This window comes from Malaclemys terrapin, chromosome 3, assembly GCF_027887155.1.
Source record: "Malaclemys terrapin pileata isolate rMalTer1 chromosome 3, rMalTer1.hap1, whole genome shotgun sequence".
NCBI classification, from domain to species: Eukaryota; Metazoa; Chordata; order Testudines; family Emydidae; genus Malaclemys; species Malaclemys terrapin.
This window is the reverse complement of record NC_071507.1, coordinates 51,867,856-51,892,583: the sequence shown is the minus strand read 5'-3', so window position 1 is coordinate 51,892,583 and position 24,728 is coordinate 51,867,856. Positions and strand designations below refer to the sequence as shown.

At 44.5% G+C, this 24,728-nt stretch overlaps 1 protein-coding gene across 2 annotated transcripts in view; it reads left to right on the top strand.

Moving 5' to 3' along the window:
• Positions 1–17,861, top strand: part of NVL (nuclear VCP like) — a 64,604-nt gene extending 46,743 nt beyond the window's left edge. The window contains exons 20-24 of one of the 2 annotated variants that reach the window (XM_054023528.1): positions 1,461–1,537; positions 7,500–7,588; positions 8,199–8,387; positions 14,186–14,256; positions 16,740–17,861. In XM_054023528.1, coding sequence (XP_053879503.1) covers positions 1,461–1,537; positions 7,500–7,588; positions 8,199–8,387; positions 14,186–14,256; positions 16,740–16,784 — 471 coding nt within the window. In that variant the 3' untranslated portion in view covers positions 16,785–17,861. The remainder of the gene's footprint in view (positions 1–1,460; positions 1,538–7,499; positions 7,589–8,198; positions 8,388–14,185; positions 14,257–16,739) is intronic. The other variant, XM_054023529.1, reaches the window with a different exon arrangement.
• Positions 17,862–24,728: the final 6,867 nt, after the last annotated feature.

Below are 24,728 nucleotides of genomic sequence, written 5' to 3'. Positions count from 1 at the left end.
GGGCTCTGGCTGGGGGTGTGGGCTCTGGGGTGTAGCCAGAAATGAGGAGTTCAGGGTGCAGGAGGGGGCTCCGGGCTGGGGCAAAGGGGTTGGGGCATGGGAGGAGGGCAGGGGTGCAGGCTCTCGGTGATGCTTACCTCAAGCAGCTTCCGGAAGCAGCAGCATGTCCTCCCTCTGGCTCCTGTGCGGAGGTACAGCCAGGCGGCTCTGCTCGCTGCCCCGTCTGCAGGCGCTGCCCCTGCAGCTCCCATTGGCTGCGGTTCCCAGCCAATGGGAGCTGTGGGGGCAGTGTGTGGAGTCCCCTGGCTGCCCCTATGTGTAGGAGCTGGAGGGGGCATATGCTGCTGCTTCCGGGAGCCGGCAGGGCTGGCTCCAGGCACCAGCCAACCAAGCACGTGCTTGGGGCGGCACCTTGTAAGGGGCGGCCAATCTTGGGGTGGCGGGGGGGGGGGGGTTCGGCGGCGTGGCGCTCGGCAGGGGCGGGGTTTTGGCGGCGCGACACTCGGGGGGGGGGGTGTTCGGCAGGGCGGGGCAGCGCTTTTTTTTGCTGCTTTGGGCGGCAAAAAACTTAGAGCCGGCTCTGGGAGCAGGGCAAGCCCCCAACCCCACTCCCTGGTGGGAGCTCGAGGGCCGGATTAAAATGTCTGACGGGCTGGACGCAGCCCATGGGCTGTAGTTTGCCCACTCCTGCTTTACATTAATCTAAGACCAGAGGGAACAGCTGTAATCATCTCTGACTTCCTGCTTAACACAGGCCATAGATTTCCTTGAATTAATTCCGATTTGGGGGGGAAAGTATTTAAGGATTTCAGGTGGTGATAAATCCAGCACAACCCTTGGTAAATTGTTTCAGTAGTTACCCTTACTATTAAAAATTTGCACCTTATTTTCAGTCTGAATTTGTCCAGCTTCAACTTTCCGCCATTGGATCTCGTTATATATTTTTGTTTGCTAGATTGAAGAGCTCTCCGATTATCAAATTTCTGTGGCCTACGTAGGTACTTGTAGATTGTGATCAAGTTATCCCTTAACCGAGTCTTTGATCAGATAAATAGATTGAGCTCCTTGAGTCTTTCCCTATAAATCATGTTTTCCAATCCTGTATTCCTGTAGCTTTTCTCTGAATCCTTTCCAGTTTTTTAGCATCCTTTTTGAATTGTGAACAGCATAATTGGACAGTCCTCCTCCTCTCTGTAAGGGTAATGCTGACCTTGACTCACCTCGCCTCAGCACTGGAATTCAGCAGCATTTTCTGAATCAATTCAGTGTCAAATGGTTCTGCAGACCTGGTCTTCATTCTCGTCCTTTTCTGAGTTGTACTAAACCCCCACCCCTGTAGTCTCAGGAAATTGTGCAGCCTGATCACAACATGATCTTTGTGTGATAGTCACTTTGGGGGCTTCTTATTTCTAAAAAAAAATACCATTTATTTTCTTCTCCCATCACCTCCAACTCCTTAGGATGGTACCCGACCCCCTTTGGATGTTGATGTAAACCTTGAAGAAATCGCTTATGATCAGCGTTGTGATTGCTATACGTGAGTGTCTTCTATTTTTAACTCAAATGCGTGCAGTGAGAAATGTCCTACTCATGTTAATGTGTTTTACATTATTTTTAACAGGAACATTGGACTTGCTGACTCTCAGAGCTCAAACACCTTTCCCTCTGTTTCCATCACTTACACTTGAAGTTTTTCCAGGGATTTACTAAGACTTTGTAGATGGTACAGGCTTCTTCTTCCTACACAATAGTCTGGTGGTGCCTGACACTACAGTAGCTTAGCAAAGCCCACTGTGTCCTTTTTTCTTTGCCTTGTCTCTATTTCTGCAATGTTTACACTGAACCACAGATATAAAATGTGAAACCTCTCTCTAAACTGGATCCACAGTTATAGGTAGGTAAAAGTGAGTAGGCAAAACTGGTACATGCAGCTTGTTCTCTGAGTTAGTTCACAGAAATGGATAACGTTTGTAGTGTATGTGACACAGAGTATTGGAGGCATATTTTATCCTGAGGAGCCTTCATGTAGTACAAATGTCCAAAGGATGGATTTGATGCAAATTTAATAACCACTCTTATCGGTCATTTGCAAACCCATAGCACTGCACAGCTCCTCAAAGCTTTAAACTGATAGACAGGATTGATTAGTTAATCTTTAGTTTTTTTATGAGGTAATAATTGCTCCCCTAAAGACCTTGCACTCTTAATCTCTGTACTGTGATTAATTATTTTCAGTGTAAAAAAATTAAGATGGTTGATGTTGTGGTTAAAGTAATTATTACTGTAGTACCTAGGAGCCCTAGTCATGGGGCAGGATCCCATTGTGCTAGCCACTGTACACAGAACAAAAACATGGTCCCTACCCTAAAAAATTTACAATCTAAGTATAAGACAAGAGACAACAGGTGGAAACAGACAGATGGGAAACTACAAGGAAACAATGAGACAGTATTGCCCTATGTAATAGGTAGTGATATCAGTGTATTGGTGGCCTAACTGTTGCCAGGGGGTTGTTTTTGTTTTGTGTAGACATCATGGCAAAGGAGAGTTTTAAGGAGGGTGTTGAAGGATGATGACGTGGCTTTGCAGATATTTATGGGGAGCTCCATCAAAGCATGAGGGGCAGCACTGGAGAGCACACAGCGGTGCTTGTTTGAAAATTTAACAGTTGGGCAAAGAAAGCTGGCATCACAGTCGATAGTGAATGAGAGATGATAGGTAGCGTGGGGATAGTTCATTAAAGGCCTTGAAAATGAAGATAAGCAGCTTCTGTTGGATGCAATAGAGAAGGGGGAGTCAATGGAAGGATGTGTGGAGAGAGGTGATGTGGTCAAAGTGACAAGCTAGGAAAGTGATCTCTGCAGCAGCATTGTGAATGGATATCAGAGTGGCAAAACTGCATTTGTCAAAGCCAGAGGAAAAGGATATTGCAGTATTCAAGATGTGAGATGATGAGATCCTGGACAAAAGTTCAGGGCTGAGAAACTTACCAGACCCTTTCTAGCAGTAAAGCTAACTCTATAAGATGGACGTGTATCTATAAATAGAAGATGAGGGTGCTGGGTGTTCCAGTTACAACTTGTCCCAGTCTTCCTCTCTGGATGGACTGCAGTAAATCGATTCCAATCCTCAGCCCACGTACTTCTAATCCCCCTTGGTCTGGGTCCTGACTGATCACTGTTTTTAGCTCTGGGTCTCTCAGGCACACTCCCTAGTGCAGACTTCACGTCTGACACCTTTCTTGGGCAGTGGAACCCGGCAATCCAGCTGCCTGAGCCCCCAGAACTGGTGCCACAGTCTTCTGAGCACACGTTGCTTAGACATGTTCTCCACTAGAGCCCACCTGGCTGTGGGACCTCGGGAATGTAATGAAATCCTTCTGGGACGCTATGGCATTAAAGCAAGGAACACCGGCTTAGCAAGGGAATTGTTTAATTATTTAATTAAGTCCAGCTGCAGATGAATGGTTTTTGTTTTTCAAGGGAGGTGGTTGTTATGGAAAAACTGATGTACCAATTTCCTACTCATCAAAAGAGTTTCTTTATCACAGATACTTTTACTCTTGAAAGCACTTGAGAGTTACAGATCTTTGGAAAATAATGCAGCCCCCTGCTCTGATCTCACCCCCCTCCTCTCCTAGTCAGGGCCGGCTCTGGCTTTTTGGCCGCCCCAAGCAAAAAAACAAAACAAAACCTGCAGCGCAGCCGGAGCCAGGTGCAGGGGGACTCCCTGCGCTGCAGATGTGCCCTGGCTAGTGGGGGGAGGGGAAGGGAGCGGGGGGAGAGAGAGAAGGGGGCGGCCAGGACTTCAGCGGGGCGCTGCCGGGAGGGCTCTGCGCTGCTCCAGTCGGCTGGGAGGGAAGGACGCGGGCTGCCCTGCCGGGCTTGCTGCAGGGCACTCCTGTCCTCTGCGCCGCCGCCCCCTACAGGGCGGCCAGAGCGGAACACCACAACAACAACAAAAAAAAGCGGTCGTGCCGCCCTAGGATTGGGGCGGAATGCTGCCTCCTACAAGCTGCCGCCCCAATCACCAGCTTGCTCGGCTGGTGCCTGGTGCCAACCCTGCTCCTAGTTAGTCTGAAGGCTGGTTAGTGACCTTAAGCCAGGCAGCACTTCGTAGCTTCCCTCTCCTTAGTCTGGTCCACTTGCATGTGGTGGTGTCCCCCACCATAGCATGAGGACACCGTGTCCAGGATAGACTGACCTTGTCAGGATTAGAATGGGTTTCAACCCCATGTGGGTGTCTTAATCCAATCCGGAAGTTGCACTGCTAAGTGAAAGTCGCAATGATTATTATGATCACAAAATGGCATTCACAAAATCAAAATGGAGGTCACAAAACAACATGTGTTTCCCAGTTAGACTCAGACAGACCCCCAGTCTGTAATAGCCCCCGCCAGCTAGGTTCTATGACAATACTTTAAATGAGTACAGGCTCCCACTTTTCCCTGTCCCAGGTGTTGGTAAGGAGGTGAGGGGGTGATCACCTAGGATTTCTAACAAAGGCAGGCTGCTGTACTTGGACCCAGCTCGTGGTGACGGGACAGCCTCTGGCTACTAGGTGTCTGAGTTAATATGAAGCTCCACTCCATCTAAATGCCTGAATAGAGAAGGAGTGGTGTCTTTTCTGTTCCCTCCAAAACCTTCTGGAGTGAGAGGAGGTGGTCTCCACTGCACTGCCCCCTTCCAGAGCCTTCTGGCAGCATGGTGAGAAGGAGGAAAGAGGTTTGTGCAGCTTTACTTTCCTCTCTTCTATCCTCTAACCCCAACTTCTTTTAAAGAGAAAGAGACAGGAAATGGGTAGGTGATAAGTTACTGCATTTTTCAGCCACTTAAACTGACTTAGGGGGAACAAGTTTAACTCTGAGTTGACTAGAAAGAGGAACTTTTGAACTGTTGGCTGGACTTTTCCTTGTTATACATCTGAATGATGTAGCATTTTCCACTGCTCCTTTCTCCACTTCATGATAGTGAATTCAGTTCACTGACTTTGAGTCTTTTTCAGTCTACGCTTCAAATGCAGGAACCCATTTACCATCCAACTAGAGAGAGATGAGCAAATGTTAGGATGCACGCAGCAGATGGCAGTGCTGATGTGCTTCACCATTGGGGAGGAAGGGGAATATAGTTTCTGTGAGTGAATGAAGTGTAAGGATATCTGCTGTGACTATGTAGGGAGTTGCAAACAAGCATTTTTGGCAGAGGCTCTGAAGGTAATTAAAGAATGTGCAATGAACTGGAGAGTATTTCAGTCCATGTATCCAGGTGTTTTGAAGTTCTCATTGCTAGATCTGCAAAACAATTATAAATATTGAGCAAATAAAATTTCAATATCCACTGCATTTGATTTAATAAATGTAAAACAAAGTGGGTGCAGACCTATTGGTTCTTGCTAACTCTTCTTTAAATGGCTTATAAGAGATATATTTATCTGGTGATTAAATAACTCCTTAAATACATTTGTTTGCATGAGCCAAAGGTATTAAAGACTTAGTTTTGTATGACTTACGTGCCATGTACCAGTTTACTGATTTGTGAATAACTTACAGCACTTTGTTTCCAGCTATTGTTAAAGACTGATCTAATCACTATTTGTGGACATGGAGCCTTAAGAGGCCAATAGTTCAGTATTCCCCAAGCCGTGGGTGAAGTACGCTCCCTTGGATAGGACTATGACCAGACTTGCCCATTCTCAGACTGCCTGCTTTGTCTCCTCTTTTATCCATGATAACAGGTAGCCCTGCGGGAAAAAAGTGCTTGGTAATTCCAGTGGGGTTAAAGATATAACACAAGGCAGCTGGTGGCCTGCCAGGCTCAGCTGGTGGAAAATGAAATAAAGAGGAGGTGAAGCCTGGGGAGAGTGAAGAGTAAAAAGCCCACATTAAGGCTGATTCCCCACTCTGGCACTTCGAGTGCAGAAGGTGGGGGGCTCGCAAGGATTTTAAAAATGAATACTTGCCACTCCCGGCTGGTATTAAACTCCCAAGGTCACAGCTTCTCTCTGACCTTGGATGGGTAGATGCTGCCACCACCCAAGTGCAAAAAAAACCAACCCCTTTTGAGAACCCAGGAAGGAACACTTGGGGATTTCTTCCTGTGGGGTACCCTCAAGCCCTTTCACCTCCCTTCCCAGGAAGAGCTGAGGAAAAAAACAAAGGAAATCAGCTGTTGCCACCAGCTAATTAAACAACACATGCACAGACCTCTTAGGGACACACAAATCCAATCCTGTTCTTAAAAAAGGTAAATTTTATTAAACCCAAAAAGAAAGGAAATACATTTGGAACTTAGGCTTTTTGCTAGATCTTAAAAGAAACAATTACAAAAGCATCAAGATAGCTCTCTTGAGGTTCAGCTTAAAGGTTACAAGCAAAACAAAAGCATCTGGGGTTAGCACAGAGAAGTCCAGAAGCCTTACAAAATAAAATAAATAAATCTAATCATCTTTCTAGACATTTCTGATCTACTTACATTTTGTGGGTTTCCAAATAAGCAATTTCTAGGTATAATTCTGATGATTTTCATACCTGGCCTTCAGCTTCTCACAGCATAACTGCTGCCCTGTTCTCCTTTTCCCCGGAGAACAACAACAGACACAAAGGGAAAGTTTTTTTCCCAATTTTAAAAAGTTCTAGCCTTCCCATTGGCTCTTTTGGTCAGGTGCCCACTTCCTTCCTTTACCTGTGGACTTTTTTAACCCTTTACAGGTAGAGCAAGTAGAGAACAGCTATTAGCTAACTGGCTGGTTTGGTGTCCATAAAAGGGAGCTACCCCCCTCCCTTCATTTATCACAGCCCTCAAAAGAGTAAACGAGATAGCAGGAGGAAGGGAAAGAGTAAAAGGAGATGTGGAGGATGAGGAAGCAGACAAAGATGACATAGGACAGTTGCATGGGGACAGGGAATGCCCAGGTGCCAATCCATTGTGAAATGCAACTCTGACTAAAAAAAGCTAGGAACAGCTGCTGTACTTAGTTCTAGTCTACAAAATAAATTCAGAACTACGGTTAATGTCTGAAATACCTAATCTGGATGCCTTAGGTGGGTCTCAGGAATGCATATTTCAATGAAGAATCAATAAGCCAGCTGTTCCCTCTTGTCTCTGTGTCAGAAGGTTTATTCAGGGTCAAATGCACTGTAGTTTATAATCTTCCAAGTGATATAGGATCCTCTGAGTGAATCTAACTCAACTATTGTTTTTTTGTGAAGCATATGTAACCTTTGTACCAAATTCTCTATTTTCTGTATTCCCAACCCCAAGGTGTAAATTACTGAGAGAAGTAGATCTTTAAACTCACCCTGATCACCACTTGATTTCAGATGCTTTTTATAACCAGCATTTTTTTTTAAACAAATACACTTTGTATACTTACCTTTCACCGACGGTTCTACTATCTCTGCATCTTTTGCATTCTCCTGGCTGTATGTATGTCATCACAAATAGAGATGATGGAGGGAAATGTATCCGAAAATGATCCATTCTATTTGTATCTGTCTCTAGGGGGGCAGATCTTTCTGCTCTAGTGCGTGAAGCTTCAGTTTGTGCCTTGAGACAGGAAATGGCCCTACAGAATGGCAAGAGCAAGAAAGGTAAGACAGGCATATAAAGTCTAAATGGAACAGTGGGAAGATGATTAAGTGGTGAAAGTAGTTAAACTAGTTAAAGGTCATAAACGTTAGCTGCTTGAACTCTTGGAGGATACTGGGCCAACCAAAACTAGGGGGGGAAGGTTTCTGTTGCGAAAATATATAAACGTAATCCTTAGGAGGCATTGCTTTTAAGAGATTGTGGTGAATACAATAGGCGTACTAGTATGGATTTCCTGTAAAGATGTTGACATTAAATTTATTAGAAACTGGGCTTTTGCTTTAAAAAGTTAAGTAGTATTAGAAGTTCAAATTTGGGAATGGAGTTGCAGGCCTAATTTTCAAATATTTATTGTAATCAATCTGTCTAAGGTACTTTGTAAAATTGTCTGGTCACTTGCATGCAGGATTATCCATTTTGAGAGAGCAGATGTGGTACTTGCACATGCAAATTGCACACATGTAATTGTGAATACTTGAGCCAGAAACTGTTTGATCTTGGGAGAAGCCGCAGGGCCGGTGCTACCATTAAGCAAACTAGGCGGTTGCCTAGGGCGCCAAGATTTGGGGGCACCAAAAAGCGGTGCCCCCAATTTTTTTTTTTTTTTTACAGCGTTCCTGGGCTGGGCTGCCGGTGGCGCACGGACATGTGCGGCTCAGACTCCCTCTCCTAGCGCAGCAGCCACTCCACTTCTCCTGCCTCCCAGGCTTGTGGCACCAATCAGCTGTTTGGCGCCGCAAGCCTGGGAGGGGAGGAGAATTAGAGCGGGGGCGGCGTGCTTGGGGAGGAGGCGGAGCAGAGGTGAGCTGGGGTGGGGAGCTGCCATGGGGGAGCGCCTCAGGGCAGGGGGGGGAGCTGCCGCGGGGGGACGCCTCAGGGTGGAGGGGGGGTGGGGAGCTGCCGCAAGGCTGGGGGTGGGGGGCACGCAAGGTGGAAGTTTCGCCTAGGGCGCGAAACTTCCTTGCACCAGCCCTGAGAAGACGAGTGTCCTTTCTGGGCTGAGAAAAATATTTTTGATTACTATGCTTTTCCCAGCGAATGGATATGTGTTTGTGTGGGACACTGTGTTTTAACCTCCCTCTGTGCAAAACCCAATTCAATGACATGCTGTGTGCTCTCAAATAAAATTGACATGAGGAGCAGAAGACCTTTCATCTCTCACTGGTTCTGGCCAAATAAAAGTTTAAATTTTTCAGAATACAAATAGAAGAGCTGTCACTAAAGGGACACCATCCATTGGAATTCTGGTCTTTTTCAAAAGTGAGTTAAGTCGTTGCAAGTACTGCACCTGCCCATAAGTCCCTCTACCAATTTTTGTGGCTTTCAAATCACATTTTCCTATTTTAAAAAAAAAAATTATCTCCCTTCTTGCTGTACAGTCCCACACAAACAGGGAAAACTAATTGGACTGAACAGGGAAACTTAAATTCATTATATATAAAATGCTGTGAAATGCACAAAGTAAAAATGGAGGTTTTTTTCCTCTAATTTCTTTGTTATAATTACCTTGTATTACTTGTAATAGCAATGGGGTCATAAAAATTGAAATGGAATTCTGACTGTCTTCAAGCCATTTTGGATCCACAGAGCCTTTGGCTTGCTTCCTGCACTATGCAACTCTAGTTGGGGATTGTGTGAAAGCATTTTTAAGCCTTTTTGGAAGATCTTAGTTCTAAAGACCTAAAATAACCTGTAATTTTTGGAGTTTTTAGGGGCAGGTAGAATACATCTTTGAGGATAACTTCACATTTGGAATGAAAAATTCCCTATGTGGTCACTAAGAGTACGTCTATGCTACCCGCCGGATCGGCGGGTAGCGATCAATCTATCGGGGATCCATTTATCGTGTGTAGTGTAGACGCAATAAATCGATCCCCGATCGCTCTCCCGTCGACTTCTGAACTCCAGCTCAGTGAGAAGCGGAAGCAAAGTCGACGGGGGAGCGGCAGCTGTTGATCCTGCGCTGCGAGGACGCGAAGTAAGTGATTCTAAGTCGATCTAAGATACGTCAACTTCAGCTACGCTATTCTCGTAGCTGAAGTTGCGTATCTTAGATCCAATTCCCGCTCCTCCCCCTCCCCCAGTGTAGACCAGGCCTATCGGACAACCATACTGTGGTTTCAATGGCTATGAATTGTGACATTTTTCTAATCTAATTTCTGTCTAGCCCCACTCACTTTCTGTCATGCTAAGTTAATAGAACTGCATGTTAGTATTTCTTTTAAAGATTGTGCTCTAAGGGGATTTTATATTTGAGAATACTGAGGTTTTACACTGTTAACACACGGTTAATTGTATGTTAACATACTATATTGTAGGAAGCACTTCTGCGTTATGAACTTCATAGCGGCTTTTAAAAAATGTATGGCCTGCCAAAGAGTTTTAGTGGATTTTGTGGTCCTTTGCTACCTTAAAGTTGCCCATCCCTGCCTCGGTCTTATATAGAGTTCTTCATCAGTAGATCTCAAAGTACTTTAAAAAGGGAGGTGTAAAGTACTTCCACATACATCCCCTTCGAGCCCCTTGCACAGGAGCCCAATAGAGATCCAGTCTTTGCAGCAGGGAGTTTCACTGCTTGAGGCTAGCTCCCATTGCCCTCTTCAGAAGGAAAGCAGAATGGCTCACATACCTTCTGCACTGGTCAGCCAAGCAGGCCTCCCCTGAGAAGGAGCGCATGCTACGTTTTGTAAAAGGGTGTAGCAGTAGCTGTGCTTCCAGATGTATTGGGGCTGCAAAGGTTGTGCACCCATGCTTGAATGCTGAGCCTTAAAGGCAAATCCAGCCTTTATTTGATTTAATTTCAAGGTCTAATTGAAAATGGATTTGTCCTGTCTACCTGTTTTGGTTTGGGGGGGGGATGGCGGAAGGGAGATCTGTCCCCAGTGTTCTCTGACCTTCATTAACCTGTATGCAGTGAAAGAGAATAAGGTAACACTTATGCTTTAGCATTTCTTAAATATTTCTCTTGCTCTTTAAAAAAATAAAAATAAAATAATGACCTATGTGGCTAGCGATAAGCAATGGAGAAGAAATTTCTTTCTTGTTGACATATCATCTTGACATTTCTTACTTTCTGTCTCCAGTGACACATTAACTTCAACGATAAAATAAATCTACATACATAACTATTCAGTTTAAATGGGTAGGTCTGTTTTTGTCTGATTGCATCATGACAATCTTGGTGACAATAAATCAGGTCTCCCTAGCTCAGACACAAACTCTTTTCTCCCCTGCCTTTCACAGTGAAATCTTGGCAAGGATAATAATTCTCCAGTACCTATCAAATCAAGGATGGTATATTTCCCATGGAATTTACATGCAAGATTAGATAATTGTTTGAATGTGGGCCAGATATCCTAGTGATGAGTAGTATAAAAATATAGTAGGGTCTATTGGGACCTTCAACTGCTTAATGATGACTGTGGGAAAACAGATACTTTTTAAAAAAGTTAAAAACAAAATGAAACTGTCCTGGTTTACCTTTTTTGTTCTAAAGTTGCAAGGACAATCTCAGATTAGTCATTACTAAACTCTTTAAGTCCCTCCCCAAGTGACTTAAGATAAACCCCAAAAGGGCCTCTTATACTGAAATAAGAATGTCTGCATGGGAAGGCTTATACCAGTATAACTATATCCGTTTAAATTCATGCCTTAGCTTATACCATTTTAACTTTCCTTCGATTATAAAATCATCAGGGCGAAGAAAGTCTTTTACTATGTTTTTGTACAGCACAATTAGTCCACAGTCTTAACTGGTGTCTAGCCAGTAGTGTACTCTCTTACCATTTTTATTGTTTGCATTAAAGTATTCACTTTTTTTTTTTTTTTTGGTCTCTTGTTTTCCCAGTTTTGGATTTAGGCCTCTCTTTATCTCTGACTGTAGACAAGGGCATGTATCAAACAGTGCAGCTGCCATCTGTTATATGTCTGCTAGATGTAGGTAGTCCTTTTTGCTGGACCTCAGGTTTACTCAAGTGTTTCTCTGATCCAGGAATTGTATGGGAGGCCAGGCTATTATTATAGGTTCAGTGCCTCTTCCAAGCTTTACTAGCTAGAGAGAACATTCAGATCAAACCCGGAGCTCTGTCCGACTATTGAGCATATACAGATAACTGAGCCATTCTCTATCTGATGTGTGGCCTACCATCTCCAGGTCACAGGTATGACTCCATTCTGGGTCAATTAGGGACCAGAAGTCATTGGTGTCCAAGTGCTATTTTGGTGGCTTTTCCTAAATGAATCTGATTTTTATTACCCTTCTTAGCAAGCAAGTGTCCACATTGTGGAGGGACCACCATGACGATTGGCCCCTTTGGGAATCTCTGCATAAAGATCATGAATTAAATAGGCTGTGGAAACAAGAAATACTCTCCTCCCTCAGATGCTTTGTCTACATTAAGGGATTTAAAAAATCCCACTATTGCTATAATGCGGTGCAGTTAGTAAGTGGAAAATTTTGTTGTTTGTTTTAATGAATGTAGATGAAGCCCTAGGGGTGATTTCTCCAGTTCAAAGTAAAAATATCAGTTTCTAGTGTTGTAAAACCTTAGTTGACCACTTTTTAAGATATTAATCTGATTATCCGTATTTCTAGCATTTTACTTATTTTTTAAAGCTAATATAGGTGCCTATCAAATGCTCCTGCTGCTGTCATTAAGATAGTTTGGTTGCAAAGATAGATCCTGAAACCCATTGAAAGGGAATTCTGGCCTATTGAACTGTTGAAAATGCTATTCTGTGAGCTGAAGTAAACATTTGGGTCACAATAACACGGTAAACTGGAGATGTTTATACTATTCTTTGTTGGACTTGTAGACCTGACATGGCTTAGAATTCATTCAGCATGAAATGCTCACAGATCTCTTGATAATTCATAGTGTGTTCCCCGTCACACTCTTTGAGTCAGTCACAGGGAGTTTCCAGATGTTTGTGTGGTATAGAAGAGAGGGTGAGGTGGAGGAATGCTGAGCTAGATTTTATTTTAGCTTTCTGGAAGATAAATCATTGTTACCTGAGCCCATCTGTGTGGAATCTTGCTCTGGTTATGGCTATAGTTTTAACCAGCATTTTTTACTGACTTACATTAAATAAACCCACAATGGTTAAATATGTTCATGAGATGTTCAAGTTTTCTGTTTTCACACACACACACACACACACACACACACACACACACACACACACACACACACACACACACACACACACACACACACACACACACACACACAACTACAGCATGAAAAGTGGTAGTGCAAGCTACTGAAACTGAAAGTGCCTTAATGAAATACTTATAAAGTAATCACCAAAATGTTTTTTAAAAACATATTCTGCTACATTCAGCACGTCTGATGTGAAGCTTACCTATGTGCATGAGAGTTGTTGTTGTACTAAATCTATGTACCAATTTGATCCTGTAGTCGATTAAATCCACATATAATGTAAGCTGTTTTCTAGTGAGAGCTGGACAATGCACATTTCTTTTCCATTCGTTTGGAATGAAATTCAGTTTCCCAATACACTTGTTATTTCAAAGACTGTGTTCAAAAATCATTAAAGCTATGATTTATTCATGTAATTACTGGATGGAAGTGCTGGAAAAAGAAACAGTCTGACATGCATACAGATTATGCAAGTTTGGGTAATGGGTGATGACATGGGTAAGCAGTTGCCTGGGTTCTGGAGAGTGCCAAACAATGTCAATATGGTGCTGGGGTGAGCTGAACTGCCTGGGGGTCATGTAGAATACTTGGGATGATGTTGAAAGTTTTTTTTCCTAAATGTAAAAATAAATAAATAAAACCAATGTGTGTATAATATGTAATGTGGTGAGAGCGTAGGACTGAAAATGAGGAGCCCTTACTTCTGAAGCTAGCCCTGTCATAGATTTCCTGTTTGATCTTTAGCAAGTCAGGGTATGACCACACTAAGCTCCTGTGGCATAGACGCTTGCTACAGCAACGGAAGGGTTTTGTCCCTCAGTACAGTTAATCCATCCCCTCGAAAGGCTGTAGTTCAGTTGAAGAAAGAATTCTTCTAGCAACCTAGTGGTGTGTATACTGGGACTTAAATCAGCTTAACTATGTGTCTCAGGGGTATGAAGTTTTCACACCCAGGAGTCAGGTATCTAGGATGACTTAGGTTTTAGCTGTAGACCAGGGCTCACTTGTTATTTGTTTTCGGAAGTGTTGAGCACCTTGAATTCTAGCTGAATTTGATGGGAGCTACAATTACTTGAAAATCAAGCCCTTAATCTACAGTTGCAAACACTGATACCTAAAACATCCCTGTAAGGTAAATAGGTATTATCCCCATTTTGCAGATGGTGTAACTGATGTACAGAGGGTAAGGGATTTGCTCAAGATCACAGAGTCTGCATTAGACATGATATTGAAATTCAGGAGTTCATCAAGCCTGTGGCTCAGATCTCAGCCAGTTGCGCAGAGTAGACAAAGCAGTTAGTGAAATGCAAAGACTTGAGATATTTCACTAATGGCAGTCTGGGAGTTATTTGGAAAGCAGTGTGCGGGTGTGTGTTTTATATACTGAATTGGGGTAAATCATAGTCTTTAAGTCCATTGTATGGTGTTCTTTTTAAGGAGAAATCAAGATTAGCCAAAAATACTTTGAAGAAGCGTTTAAGAAAGTGAAATCATCTATATCAAGAAAGGTAAGAGAAGCTATAAAATTGTGGGTCGGTGAATATTGTTTAACATCACACAAAGCAAATTGAGGATAGGAAGTAAAGAATTCTATAGTTACTGGAAACTGGTGGGAAGAACTGAGGACAACATATATTTATTGTGTTTGAATCTGTGTTCAGGACATCTGGGTTAACACGCTAAAAGATCCCATGGCACTTTTCATAAATGGACTCAAGCATCTAGGGCCTCTGTTTTAAGTCTCATCCAGGAAGATTATTGCCCTTCCGGCACCACAGTGATGATGGGGGAGTTCAGTATTGGCTCAGGGAAGTGTACCTTAACATAATTTTCTGCAACATCCTGGATTTTTTCAAAGACGTTTCCGATACAAGAACTGACTCTACAGATACTGTTAAACTTGTGAGATCTGATGAGATCACAGCCCATGGTGTTGTGGCTACATTACGCTTTGCTTCCACCATGCATGAACCTACTGAATGGTGGGGGGAAGCTTAGTACAGCTTAATATATAAAGATAACATCTTTGTCTTGAGATAAGCTGTATTAAGAAAAAGCAATTTCTTTTTTTTCTTCTTCCTGATTATCAGCCTTTTCATGCTTTTATAAGTCGACATATAAGTTGATCATCTGGAAGGTCAGTTGGAAGGTCAAATCATGAACCATTCTCTTTTTGATGAATGGCTGGTAAATTTGTTAAGTATTTACTATCATTACTTCTCAACATTAATTTCATGCAGTGTGACCAGAGGAGAAATCTTTGGAATTTAGACAGTAGCTTTATTGCTTTAGGGCCCTTCTCATGGAAAGGTTCCACTTGTCTGCTGGCTTGGAAAAGTTCCACGTGTCTGCTGGCTTTATGGACTTTAGTCGTGAAGCATTGAAATCACTTTCACTATAGTATGAACATGAGCTAAAAATAAATTAGCCAGTTCTTCTTTTTTCTTCAAACTCAAAATGTGCTGGGCGTAAAATGATTAGATAAATATCCTTAATAACCTCATGGTCACGGATATCCTTTTCCTGGTGGATATTATCTCAAAGAAAAAATGTCATTATTTTCAGCTATAAATTTCGGTAGTCAATATATGTATTAACCTGTGGAACTCCTTGATGTAGGATAATATGGAAGTAAATGGCTTGAGTAAGACTTTAAAAGATTGGTACTTGTAAGAATAAGACCAGTAACTGCAGTTACACTGCCTAGGCTAAAGTGACATGTATTATGAATCCTCATGCTTTTGAAGCAGAGGAGTTGCGTGGCAGGCTTGTGCAGGGTAGATTTACACCCCAGTTTGCTACAAACTAAGTGTTAATATAGACAAGCCTTATTTCGTTAGAGCTGGTTAGGAATTTTTTGACTAAACATTTTTTGTGCTGGAAAATACTGAGTCATCAAAACCAAGACATTTCACAAGAATGTATCAGCTTTGATGAAACTTTCATCCTGGACCTAAGAAACCCTCCCAGAGAAGTTTCTGGTTCCAGGGAGACACCTGCCCCAGAATAGCCAATAGCCTATTGATTAGAGCACTTACCTGGAATGTGGGAGACCCAGGTTCCAAGTCCCTTCTCCAATTCTTCCTCAGTCTCTCCTATTGGTGCTGTTTTACTTTGTATAAATAATTAAATATTCATTGAAGCTGGGACTTGGAAACTGGATCTCTCACATCCCAGGTAGGTGCCCTAACCAACTGGTTGTTGGCTATTCTGGGGAGAGGGACTGGAATCAATCTGTCGCTCTGTTGTGCACGCTCATTTTTTGTGAAAAACATTTGAAAGGGTCCTAGGTTTCATCCTAATGCAGAATGGGAACATCTCTGTAAACAGCGTTTAGAGAATGGCAGAACTGACTTTGTGCTTAGCCTCTGGATGCACCTAGCATATCTGTACTGAATAAGAGCCGTCTATGTGAGAAAAATAACAGTTTAGCTTAATTAAGCTGTAATTTAAATCAGATTTCATTAAACCAAGGCAAAGGCCTGTGTGCATGGTCTCTGTCATTTCAGTGTAGGATTGGTTTATTTTGGTTTAGGATTGGGAATAGGCATAAACTAAACCAAAATAAATTGCTCTTAAAGCAAAATAAGACACTATCTGCACAGGGCTTTGCACCAGTTTAACTAAACTGGTTCAAAAATCACATCTTAAATTTAAACCAGTGCAGTTCTGTGCATAGACATGGTCTCAGACAAGCATGGCAGTGTCATACTTTTTATAGAAGAACTCTGCCAACACAGAGTCTTCTGTTAATAATTACAGATTGTTGGTGACCTGTCTTAAACTAATCCCATAAAAGAGATACTCTTTAGCCTCCAATTGGTTTTTCTTTTGTAAACATTTTAGCCAAATATTAGCCACTAGGCACAGAGCTCATTTCTGTTTAGTTTTCCTAGTGGAAAATATGTGTAAAGTCACCTTTAAACATAGCATGCATTCTTGCTGTGCTGAAGTGTCTTTTCTTTTTCCCCACCTAACTTGGCATCGATAGGATCAAGCAATGTATGATGAGCTGCGTCAGTCACTGAGCAGATGATAGAGTTGGCCAGCTCCTGAAAGAGACCATCATTCTGCTTTGTTGAAGAGGCTCATAATGGTAGCGTCTGATCTCCTCAAACCCAGCTGGAACAGAAGCTGACCATGGTTTCATTTGACTTTTTACTAAGTGCTGCATCTGAAGATATCTGCCATGTTTTCATTACCACTCTGACAATGGTTAAGTTGGGATTGTTAAACAGAATAAAATGTAAGATGGAGACTTTCTAGTTCTGCTTATCACCAACCCTCTGATTTTAAAACTACACTTTTTAGGCCTAGAGGAACAATTTCTAAAATTCAGTGCTCTGTTAACTCATGAACTATTTAACAAGCAGAAAAGCTATAATGAGCATCCCTTCAAAACCTTAGACTTTTCAAACAATTCATTTTCGATTGTACATGAAAAGTGCATCTTCTCAGAAGATGAGCTCTATTATTCAGAGCAGTCCATTCTGTGAGGAGAGACCGAGGTAAGTGGGCTGAGAAGATGTTGAGCAACATGCTATTGCATCATTTTTAACCCCACCCTTCCCAAATTTGAGGCTAATCTGTTTTGATGGGTGTGTGCCATCATAACTGAGAACCCTTGAGAACCTCCCATTCATCTTATTAAAAGGAACTCCTCAGACTGAAAGATGGTTAATTTTAAAGGTTCATGCAAAGGGTTAAGAAATGGAAGTTTGCAGCCCCCTGCTATAGTGTGTGTGAGGAGGGCTCCACCTTAAAAGAGCAATAATTTTACTGTCTCAAATGCTCTTACAAGCTGGGTTCATGTACCTCTTAACAAGGAGAGGAGGAATTGTGACATCAGAAATAGAAGCAAAAAGTGGAAGATGCTATGCCTTATTGTTACCATCTCTATTCATGATTTTGAATCACTCTTAATTTAGCATATTCTGACAAATCCTCTGAAGTAGAATTTTCCCATTGCTATAACATGGGCCAAGCAAGATGTCTCAGCTGAAATTATCTCAATAGTTTTCCCAAAAATGTGTGTCGTTTAAAGAACTTTGCTATATGTGTTTACTGTATGTTTCTAAGAGGATCTTAGCTTATTAAAGCAAACTTTTTAAAAAGCCAACTTGTCAAACTGCCCTTTGGTCTTTTCACATTCCTTAGCTTGCACATTATATCAGCATAATCAGTTTCATTTTTCCTTATAATCCACGTTGGATTCTTGGTGCTGCAATGTTTGGTTTTTAAACACTCCAGGGAGATAAGAGCTGTGTTTTATAAGCCTTTCTTTTCCAGGCTAGGCTAAGCTATTTGCTGTGCTCCTGCAGTGAAGCTGTACTCCAGAAAGCTGACTGTTTTCTATGGAAACAGAGGCTCATAACTTCCCTTCCTGTAGGATCAAGTTGAAACAAGTATAAGAGGGAGTATTAATTTAAGTGACTAATATGGGAAGGCTTGTCTACACAGAGAAACTCAGGAAAGTTAAGATGAATTAACTAAAGGTGCGAAGCTAATACAGATATGGGCTTGTCTACACAGCACATTGCTCTGCAGCAAGCCAGGATGTTGAGTGCCAGGGCCATCCTCCAGGACAGAGGTGGCCAACCTGAGCCTGAGAAGGAACCAGAATTTTCCAATGTACATTGCGAAAGTGCCACAGTAATACGTCAGCAGCCCCACATCAGCTCTCCCCCACACTCCCAGCATCTACCAACCACCGACAGCCCCGCCGATCAGCGTCTTCCCCTTCCTCCCGATCAGCAGTTTTGTGGTGTGCAGGAGACTCTGGGAGGGAGGTGGAAGGAGCGAGGGCACGGCAGGCCCAGAAGAGGGAGTGGGAAGGGGTTGAGCTAGGGTTACCATATGTCCTCTTTTTCCCGGACATGTCTGGCTTTTCGGCACTCAAACCCCCGTCCGGGGGGAATTGCCAAAAAGCCGAACATGTCTGGGAAAATGGCGGTTCTGCTCCTCCCCTGACTCTTCAGCTCTGTTTAAGAGCCGAGCTGCCCAAGTGCTATGGGCTTCAGGCAGCCCCCCTGCCTCCGGACTCCAGCTGCCGGCCGGGCACTTCCCCTCCCGGGCTCCGGAGGAACGGAGGCTGCCTGAAGCTGATAGCCCTGGGGCAGCTCGGCTCTTAAACAGAGCCGAAGAGTCAGGGGAGGAGCAGAGCCTCCGGCCGCAGTGGCTCTGCTCCTTCCCAACTCTTCGGCTCTGTTTAAGAGCCGAGCTGCCCCAGCGCTACCGGCTTCGGGCAGCCCCCGTGCCTCCGGACCCTGCGCCGCTGGAGCCTGGGAGGGGAAGTGCCCGGCTGGGGGCGCAGGGTCCGGAGGCAAGGGGGCTGCCCAAGCCCAAGCGCTACCGGCTTCACGGTTTGCTGGGCAGCCTCCAGACCCTGCGCCCCCGGCTGGGCGCTTCCCCTCCTGGGCTCCAGCTGCACTGGGGAAGCGCCGGCCGGGGGCGCAGGGTCTGGGGGCTGCCCGGCAAACCATGAAGCCGGTAGCGCTGGGACAGCCCTTTCCACGTGGCTGGGAATGGGAGGGAGGAGGGGCGGAGTTGGGGCGGGGCTGGGGGGTGGGGAAACGGGCGGGGCCAGGGCCCGTGGAGGGTCCTCTTTTTTTATTTATTAGATATGGTAACTCTAGGTTGAGCAGTAAGCACCCCCTGGCACATAGGGAAGATGGCACCTGTAGCTCCAGCCCCGGAGTCGGTGCCTGTACAAGGAGCCACATATTAACTTCTGAAGAGCCACATGTGGCTCCGGAGTCGCTGGTTGGCCACGCCTGCTCCAGGACTTTCACTGTGGTGTAGCAGTGTCCACATGGGATATTACTGTGCAGCAAGCAGTGCACTTATAGACTCAGACCCTGGTTTGCTGCACAGTAACTTTCCAGTATCAGAGGGGTGGGGTAGCCGTGTTAGTCTGAATCTGTAAAAAGCAACAGAGGGTCCTCTGGCACCTTTAAGACTAACAGACGTATTGGAGCATTCCGTGTATGCATGGGCTAAACTAAGGGAGGATTAAGCTACAACCAGCTAAGGCCACTTTACTTCTGAAGGAGTGTGTCCACTCAGGTTTAATGCACTTTAATTTCTACACATTAACATTTTTTGCAGTATTGTAGCCAAGTTGGTCCTAGGTTATTAGAGAGACAAGGTGGGTGAGGTAATATCTTTTATGGGACCAACTTCTATTGGTGAAAGAGACAAACTTTTGAGCTACATAAAGCTCTTCTTCAGGTCTGATTAAAAATATATATATATTACCTCACCCATCTTGTGTCTCTAATATCCTTGTCTTGCTCAACTTCTCAGCTGTAGTTGATTCATTGTAACTTTCCTGAGTGTCCTCTTGTAGACAAGCCCCTAGATACTAAGGGATTACTGAAAACTAAAAGGATATTGATTTTTACATAACAAAACTGCTCTCTTCTACTTTTAGAAAAATCCCCTTTTTAAAAGGGAGACATTTTGCTCAGAAGGAGAAATATTTTAAGCAAACATCTTTCCAATGATTGTCCTTGAACAATGTCACTTTTTAAAAATGCTCTCCTCTCCCTTTGCCTGAGCAGTTATTGCTGCTAAATCAGATGCATGGTAAGGGAATTAGGTGACTATGGCTCACACAGTAAATATAAATGCTTTTCTGATCATTAATTACTTGCCAAAACACTGAATCCTAAAACAGTAAATATTTCCAAACGAGAAGCTGTAAAACTGTTTTTATTAAACATCTCATAAGCCTTTCCCCTGCACAACTGATAGCACATTATGGGTGCTCTGTTTCCCCGACCACCTCAGGAAGAGCAGAAAGAGAGGGGGGTAGCTATAAGGAAACAGTGACTGAATTTGGCAGAATTGCTCCTTTCTGATTGAAAGTCAGAATGCCCATTAGCTCCAAGTTGTCTGCACAGGAAGCAGTATTCGCTCTATGTCAGTGTAACCTTGCAGGAAACAGGAGCAAAACAGGCAGCTCTGAAACATCTGGTTACAGTATTATGGGAAAGAGTTGATTGCTTGAGACCAGCAGTTGCTGAGTACTGCTTGCTAAGAAAGTGCATGCCAGTGTTGGCTGTGAAGGTATTAATGACACTACCCACTTCACTTTTTGGCTATAAAAAGAGAGAATGCAAAACAACTCTGTCAGTGACTTTACTTTCATTCATTTTTGTAATAAGCAATGAATGTATCCTACGTATAAATGAATTAAAAGTAGCCAAACCATTTTTTTTTTAAATTGTCCCTCTGTCACTCCCAAATTCCTATTTATTGCTGGAGCTAAGGCCCAAAGATGAAAATGCAAATAGTACCCTATCATTGAGTTGAATTTATTATTCTAAACTTAGTGTTTATAGTCCTCCTTTCAAAGGCTTACTGCATATGGCTATTTTATCCTACACATTGGGAACTAATCTCCAAAATTAAGAACTAACATGCATTCAACTAGTAATACCATTTTTGTGACATAAGTGAATCACCAGATGTTTATACCTACCCTAAATTGTCTCTTCCTAAATGTGAACTAACCCACCAGACTTGGTTTCTTTATAGGTGTGAAATTGTAATTTTAAATATTCTGACTTGAAAAGGAATGACTCTCTACCTGTGCTGAGTTTAATCAATGATGGTTATGTTTCTGGAGCCACATGTTGCTGTATCCCTCTCTTGTGAAATCTACACTGACACACTCATTCTACCTAGGCTGTGGCCACGTAAGTGGCAAATCACAACATGCATTGATCTCAGGGCTAGGAAAGTTAGTTATATAAGCTAGATCAGTCACTCAAATCCCATGTGCTTGGCAGGGGTAAAATAAATCATGCACACTCCCTCCTGGATCTAGAGTAACTTTTAATTTTACTAGGGCTTGAAATGTTTACATGGCATCCGGTACCATGAAGTCCAGATCTTCTAGCTAAAGCAAAAATTAGCTAAGCTCATATGTCCTTCCCTCTTTTTGCTATTTAAAATACTCAAATGAACAGCTCTGTCTTTTCAACTTGAAATAGCTTTTGTAATATTTTCTTCTTGGGCGTGGTGCACTGCGAAGGCAAAACCTACTGCCAAATTTGAATCTAATTCATATTAGACTTTAGAGCAATGGTCACCAGCTGATCAATCACAATCAACTGGTCGAGACTAGAGGATCTCCCAGTCAATCACTATCTCTGCGGTGCAGCGTGGCTGCTGCTAAGGCAGACTCCCTACCCCGGCCCCACGCCACTCCTGGAAGCAGCCAGCATGGCCCCGGGGGTGGGGGGTCAGGGGTCTCCCTCTGCTAGGGTTACCATACGTCTGGTTTTTCCCGGACATGTCCGGCTTTTTGGTAATCAAACCCCCATCCAGGGGGAATTGCCAAAAAGTCGAACATGTCCAGGGAAAAATACCGCCGGCCGGGCACTTCCTCTCCCGCGGCTGCTGTGCTCCCTACCTTGACTCTTCTGCTCTGTTTAAAGCCGAGCTGCCCGAGCGCTACCGGCTTCGGGCAGCCCCTATGCTTCCGGATCCTGAGACGCCGGCCGGGCACTTCCCCTCCCGGGCTCCGGGGGCGCAGGGTCCAGAGGCATGGGGGCTGCCCGAAGCTGGTAGCACTCGGGCAGCTCGGCTCTTAAACAGAACCGAATAGTCAGGGAAGGAGCATAGCAGCCGGAGCCCGGGAGGGGATGTGCCCGGCCGGGGGCGCAGGGTCCGGAGGCATGGGGGCTGCCCGAAGCCCAAGCGCTACTGGCTTCACGGTTTGCCGGGCAGCCTCCAGACCCTGCGCCCCCGGCTGGGTGCTTCCCCTCCTGGGCTCCAGCTGTGCTGGGGAAGCGCCAGCTGGGGGCGCAGGGTCTGGGGGCTGCCCGGCAAACCATGAAGCTGGTAGCTCTCGGGCAGCCCTTTTCACGTGGCTGGGAGGGAGGAGGCACTCAGGGGTGGGGGTGGAGTTAGGGCGGGGACTTTGGGGAAGGGGCGGGGAATGGGCAGAGTTGGGGAGGGGCTGGGGATGGGAAAGGGGCGGGGAATGGGCAGAGTTGGGGAGGGGCTGGGGATGGGAAAGGGGCGGGGGCGGGGCCATGTGGAGTGTCCTCTTTTTTAATTTTTTAAATATGGTAACCCTACCCTCTGCGCACTCCTCCTGCCTTCAAGCACCGCCCCCTCAGCTCCCATTGGCCGGGAGAGCTGTGGGGGCAGTGCTTGCAGAGAGGGACAGTATGTGGAGCTACGTGCCCCTCCACCTCTCCCCCAGGGGCCGCAGGGACGCATTGGCCCCTTCCGGGAGCAGTGTGGGGCCGGGGTAGGCAGAGGCCTGCCTTAGCCTCGCTGCGCCTGCCGCTGACCGGGAGCCAATGAAGGTAAGTGCTGCCCGGTGGGAGGCTGCACCCTAACCCCCAGCCCTGAGCCCCCTCCCGGAGCCATCACCCCATGCCCCTTTCTGTACCCCATACCTCCTCCTGTACCCCTGCCCCAGCCCTGACCCCCCTCCAGCACCCCAACACTCTGCCCCAGCCTGGAGCCCTCTCCTGCACCCAAACTCCCTCCCAGAGCCTGCACCCTGCACTGCCTTTTGTACCCCAACACTGCCCCAGCCCTAACCCCCCTCCCAAAGCCAGCACCCTGTACTGGTTGTTTTTGCTCTGCAGTTGCTGGGGTGGGAGCTCCAAAATACAACACAACTGTTTTTGTCAGTACATTCAGAAACTGACAGTAGATACCTGGGGGTTGGCAAATGCCTGTTAAATATCTTCATTACCCCTTGAATGGCTCTTTAACAGTTTCAGTGTTGTGCTAATAGATCTGGCAGGCTGGAGACTTTTTCTCTTTTAACTACTAGATCCCTTTACCAGGAAGGGTCAGAGCCTGCAGGAAGGGTCAGAACAGGGATAGGAAAACCAGTAGGGTGGACACCAAGACCCAATGGTGCCCCGAATTTTCAGGTGCCCTACCCAGCTGCCTATGCCTGAGGACGGCCCTGGGCGCCCCCAACCACTTGCTGCCCTAGGCAGCTGCCTAGTTCGCCTAGTGGTTGCACCGGCCCTATGAGAAGGTCATGTGAGACAGTATCAAAAGCTTACTAAAGTCAAGATATACCACATCTATTGCTTCCCCCCTATCCACAAGACTTGTTACCCTGTCAAAAAAAGCTATCAGGGTGGTTTGACACAATTTGTTCTTGACAAATCCATGCTGACTCTTATTTATCACCTTATTATCTTCTAGAATCTAGATATTTGCAAATTGATTGCTTAATTATTTGCTCCATTATCTTTCCGGGTACAGAAGTTAAGCTGACTGGTCTGTAATTTCCCAGGTTGTCCTTATTTCCCTTTTTATAGATGGGTACTATATTTGCCCTTTTTCAGTCTTCTGGAATGTCTCCCATCTTCCATTACTTTTCAAAGATAATTGCTAATGGCTCAGATTCCTCAGTCAGCTCCTTGAGTATTCTAGGATGCCTTTCATCAGGCCCTGGTGACTTGAAGACATCTAACCTGTCTAAGTAATTTTTGTCTTGTTCTTTTCCTATTTTAGCCTCTGATCCTACCTGATTTTCACTGGCATTCACTATGTTAGCTGTCCAATCTCCACCAACCTTCTTGGTGAAAACTGAAAGAAAGAAGTCAGTAAGCACCTCTGCCATTTCCACATTTTCTGTTATTGTCTTTCCCCCCTCATTGAGTAATGGGCCTACTCTGTCCTTGGTCTTCCTCTTGCTTCTAATGTATTTGTAGAATGTTTTCTTGTTTCCTTTTATGTCCCTAGCTAGTTTGATCTCGTTTTGTGCCTTCACTTTTCTAATTTTGTCCCTACATACTTGTGTTATTTGTTTATATTCATCCTTTGTAATTTGACCGAGTTTCCACTTTTTGTAGGACACTTTTTTGAGTTTTAGATCATTGAAGATCTCTTGGTTTAGCCAGGGTGGTCTCTTGCCATACTTCCTATTTTTCCTACGCAGTGAGATAGTTTGCTCTTGTGCCCTGAAGTTTATCAAAGAACCAATACTTGT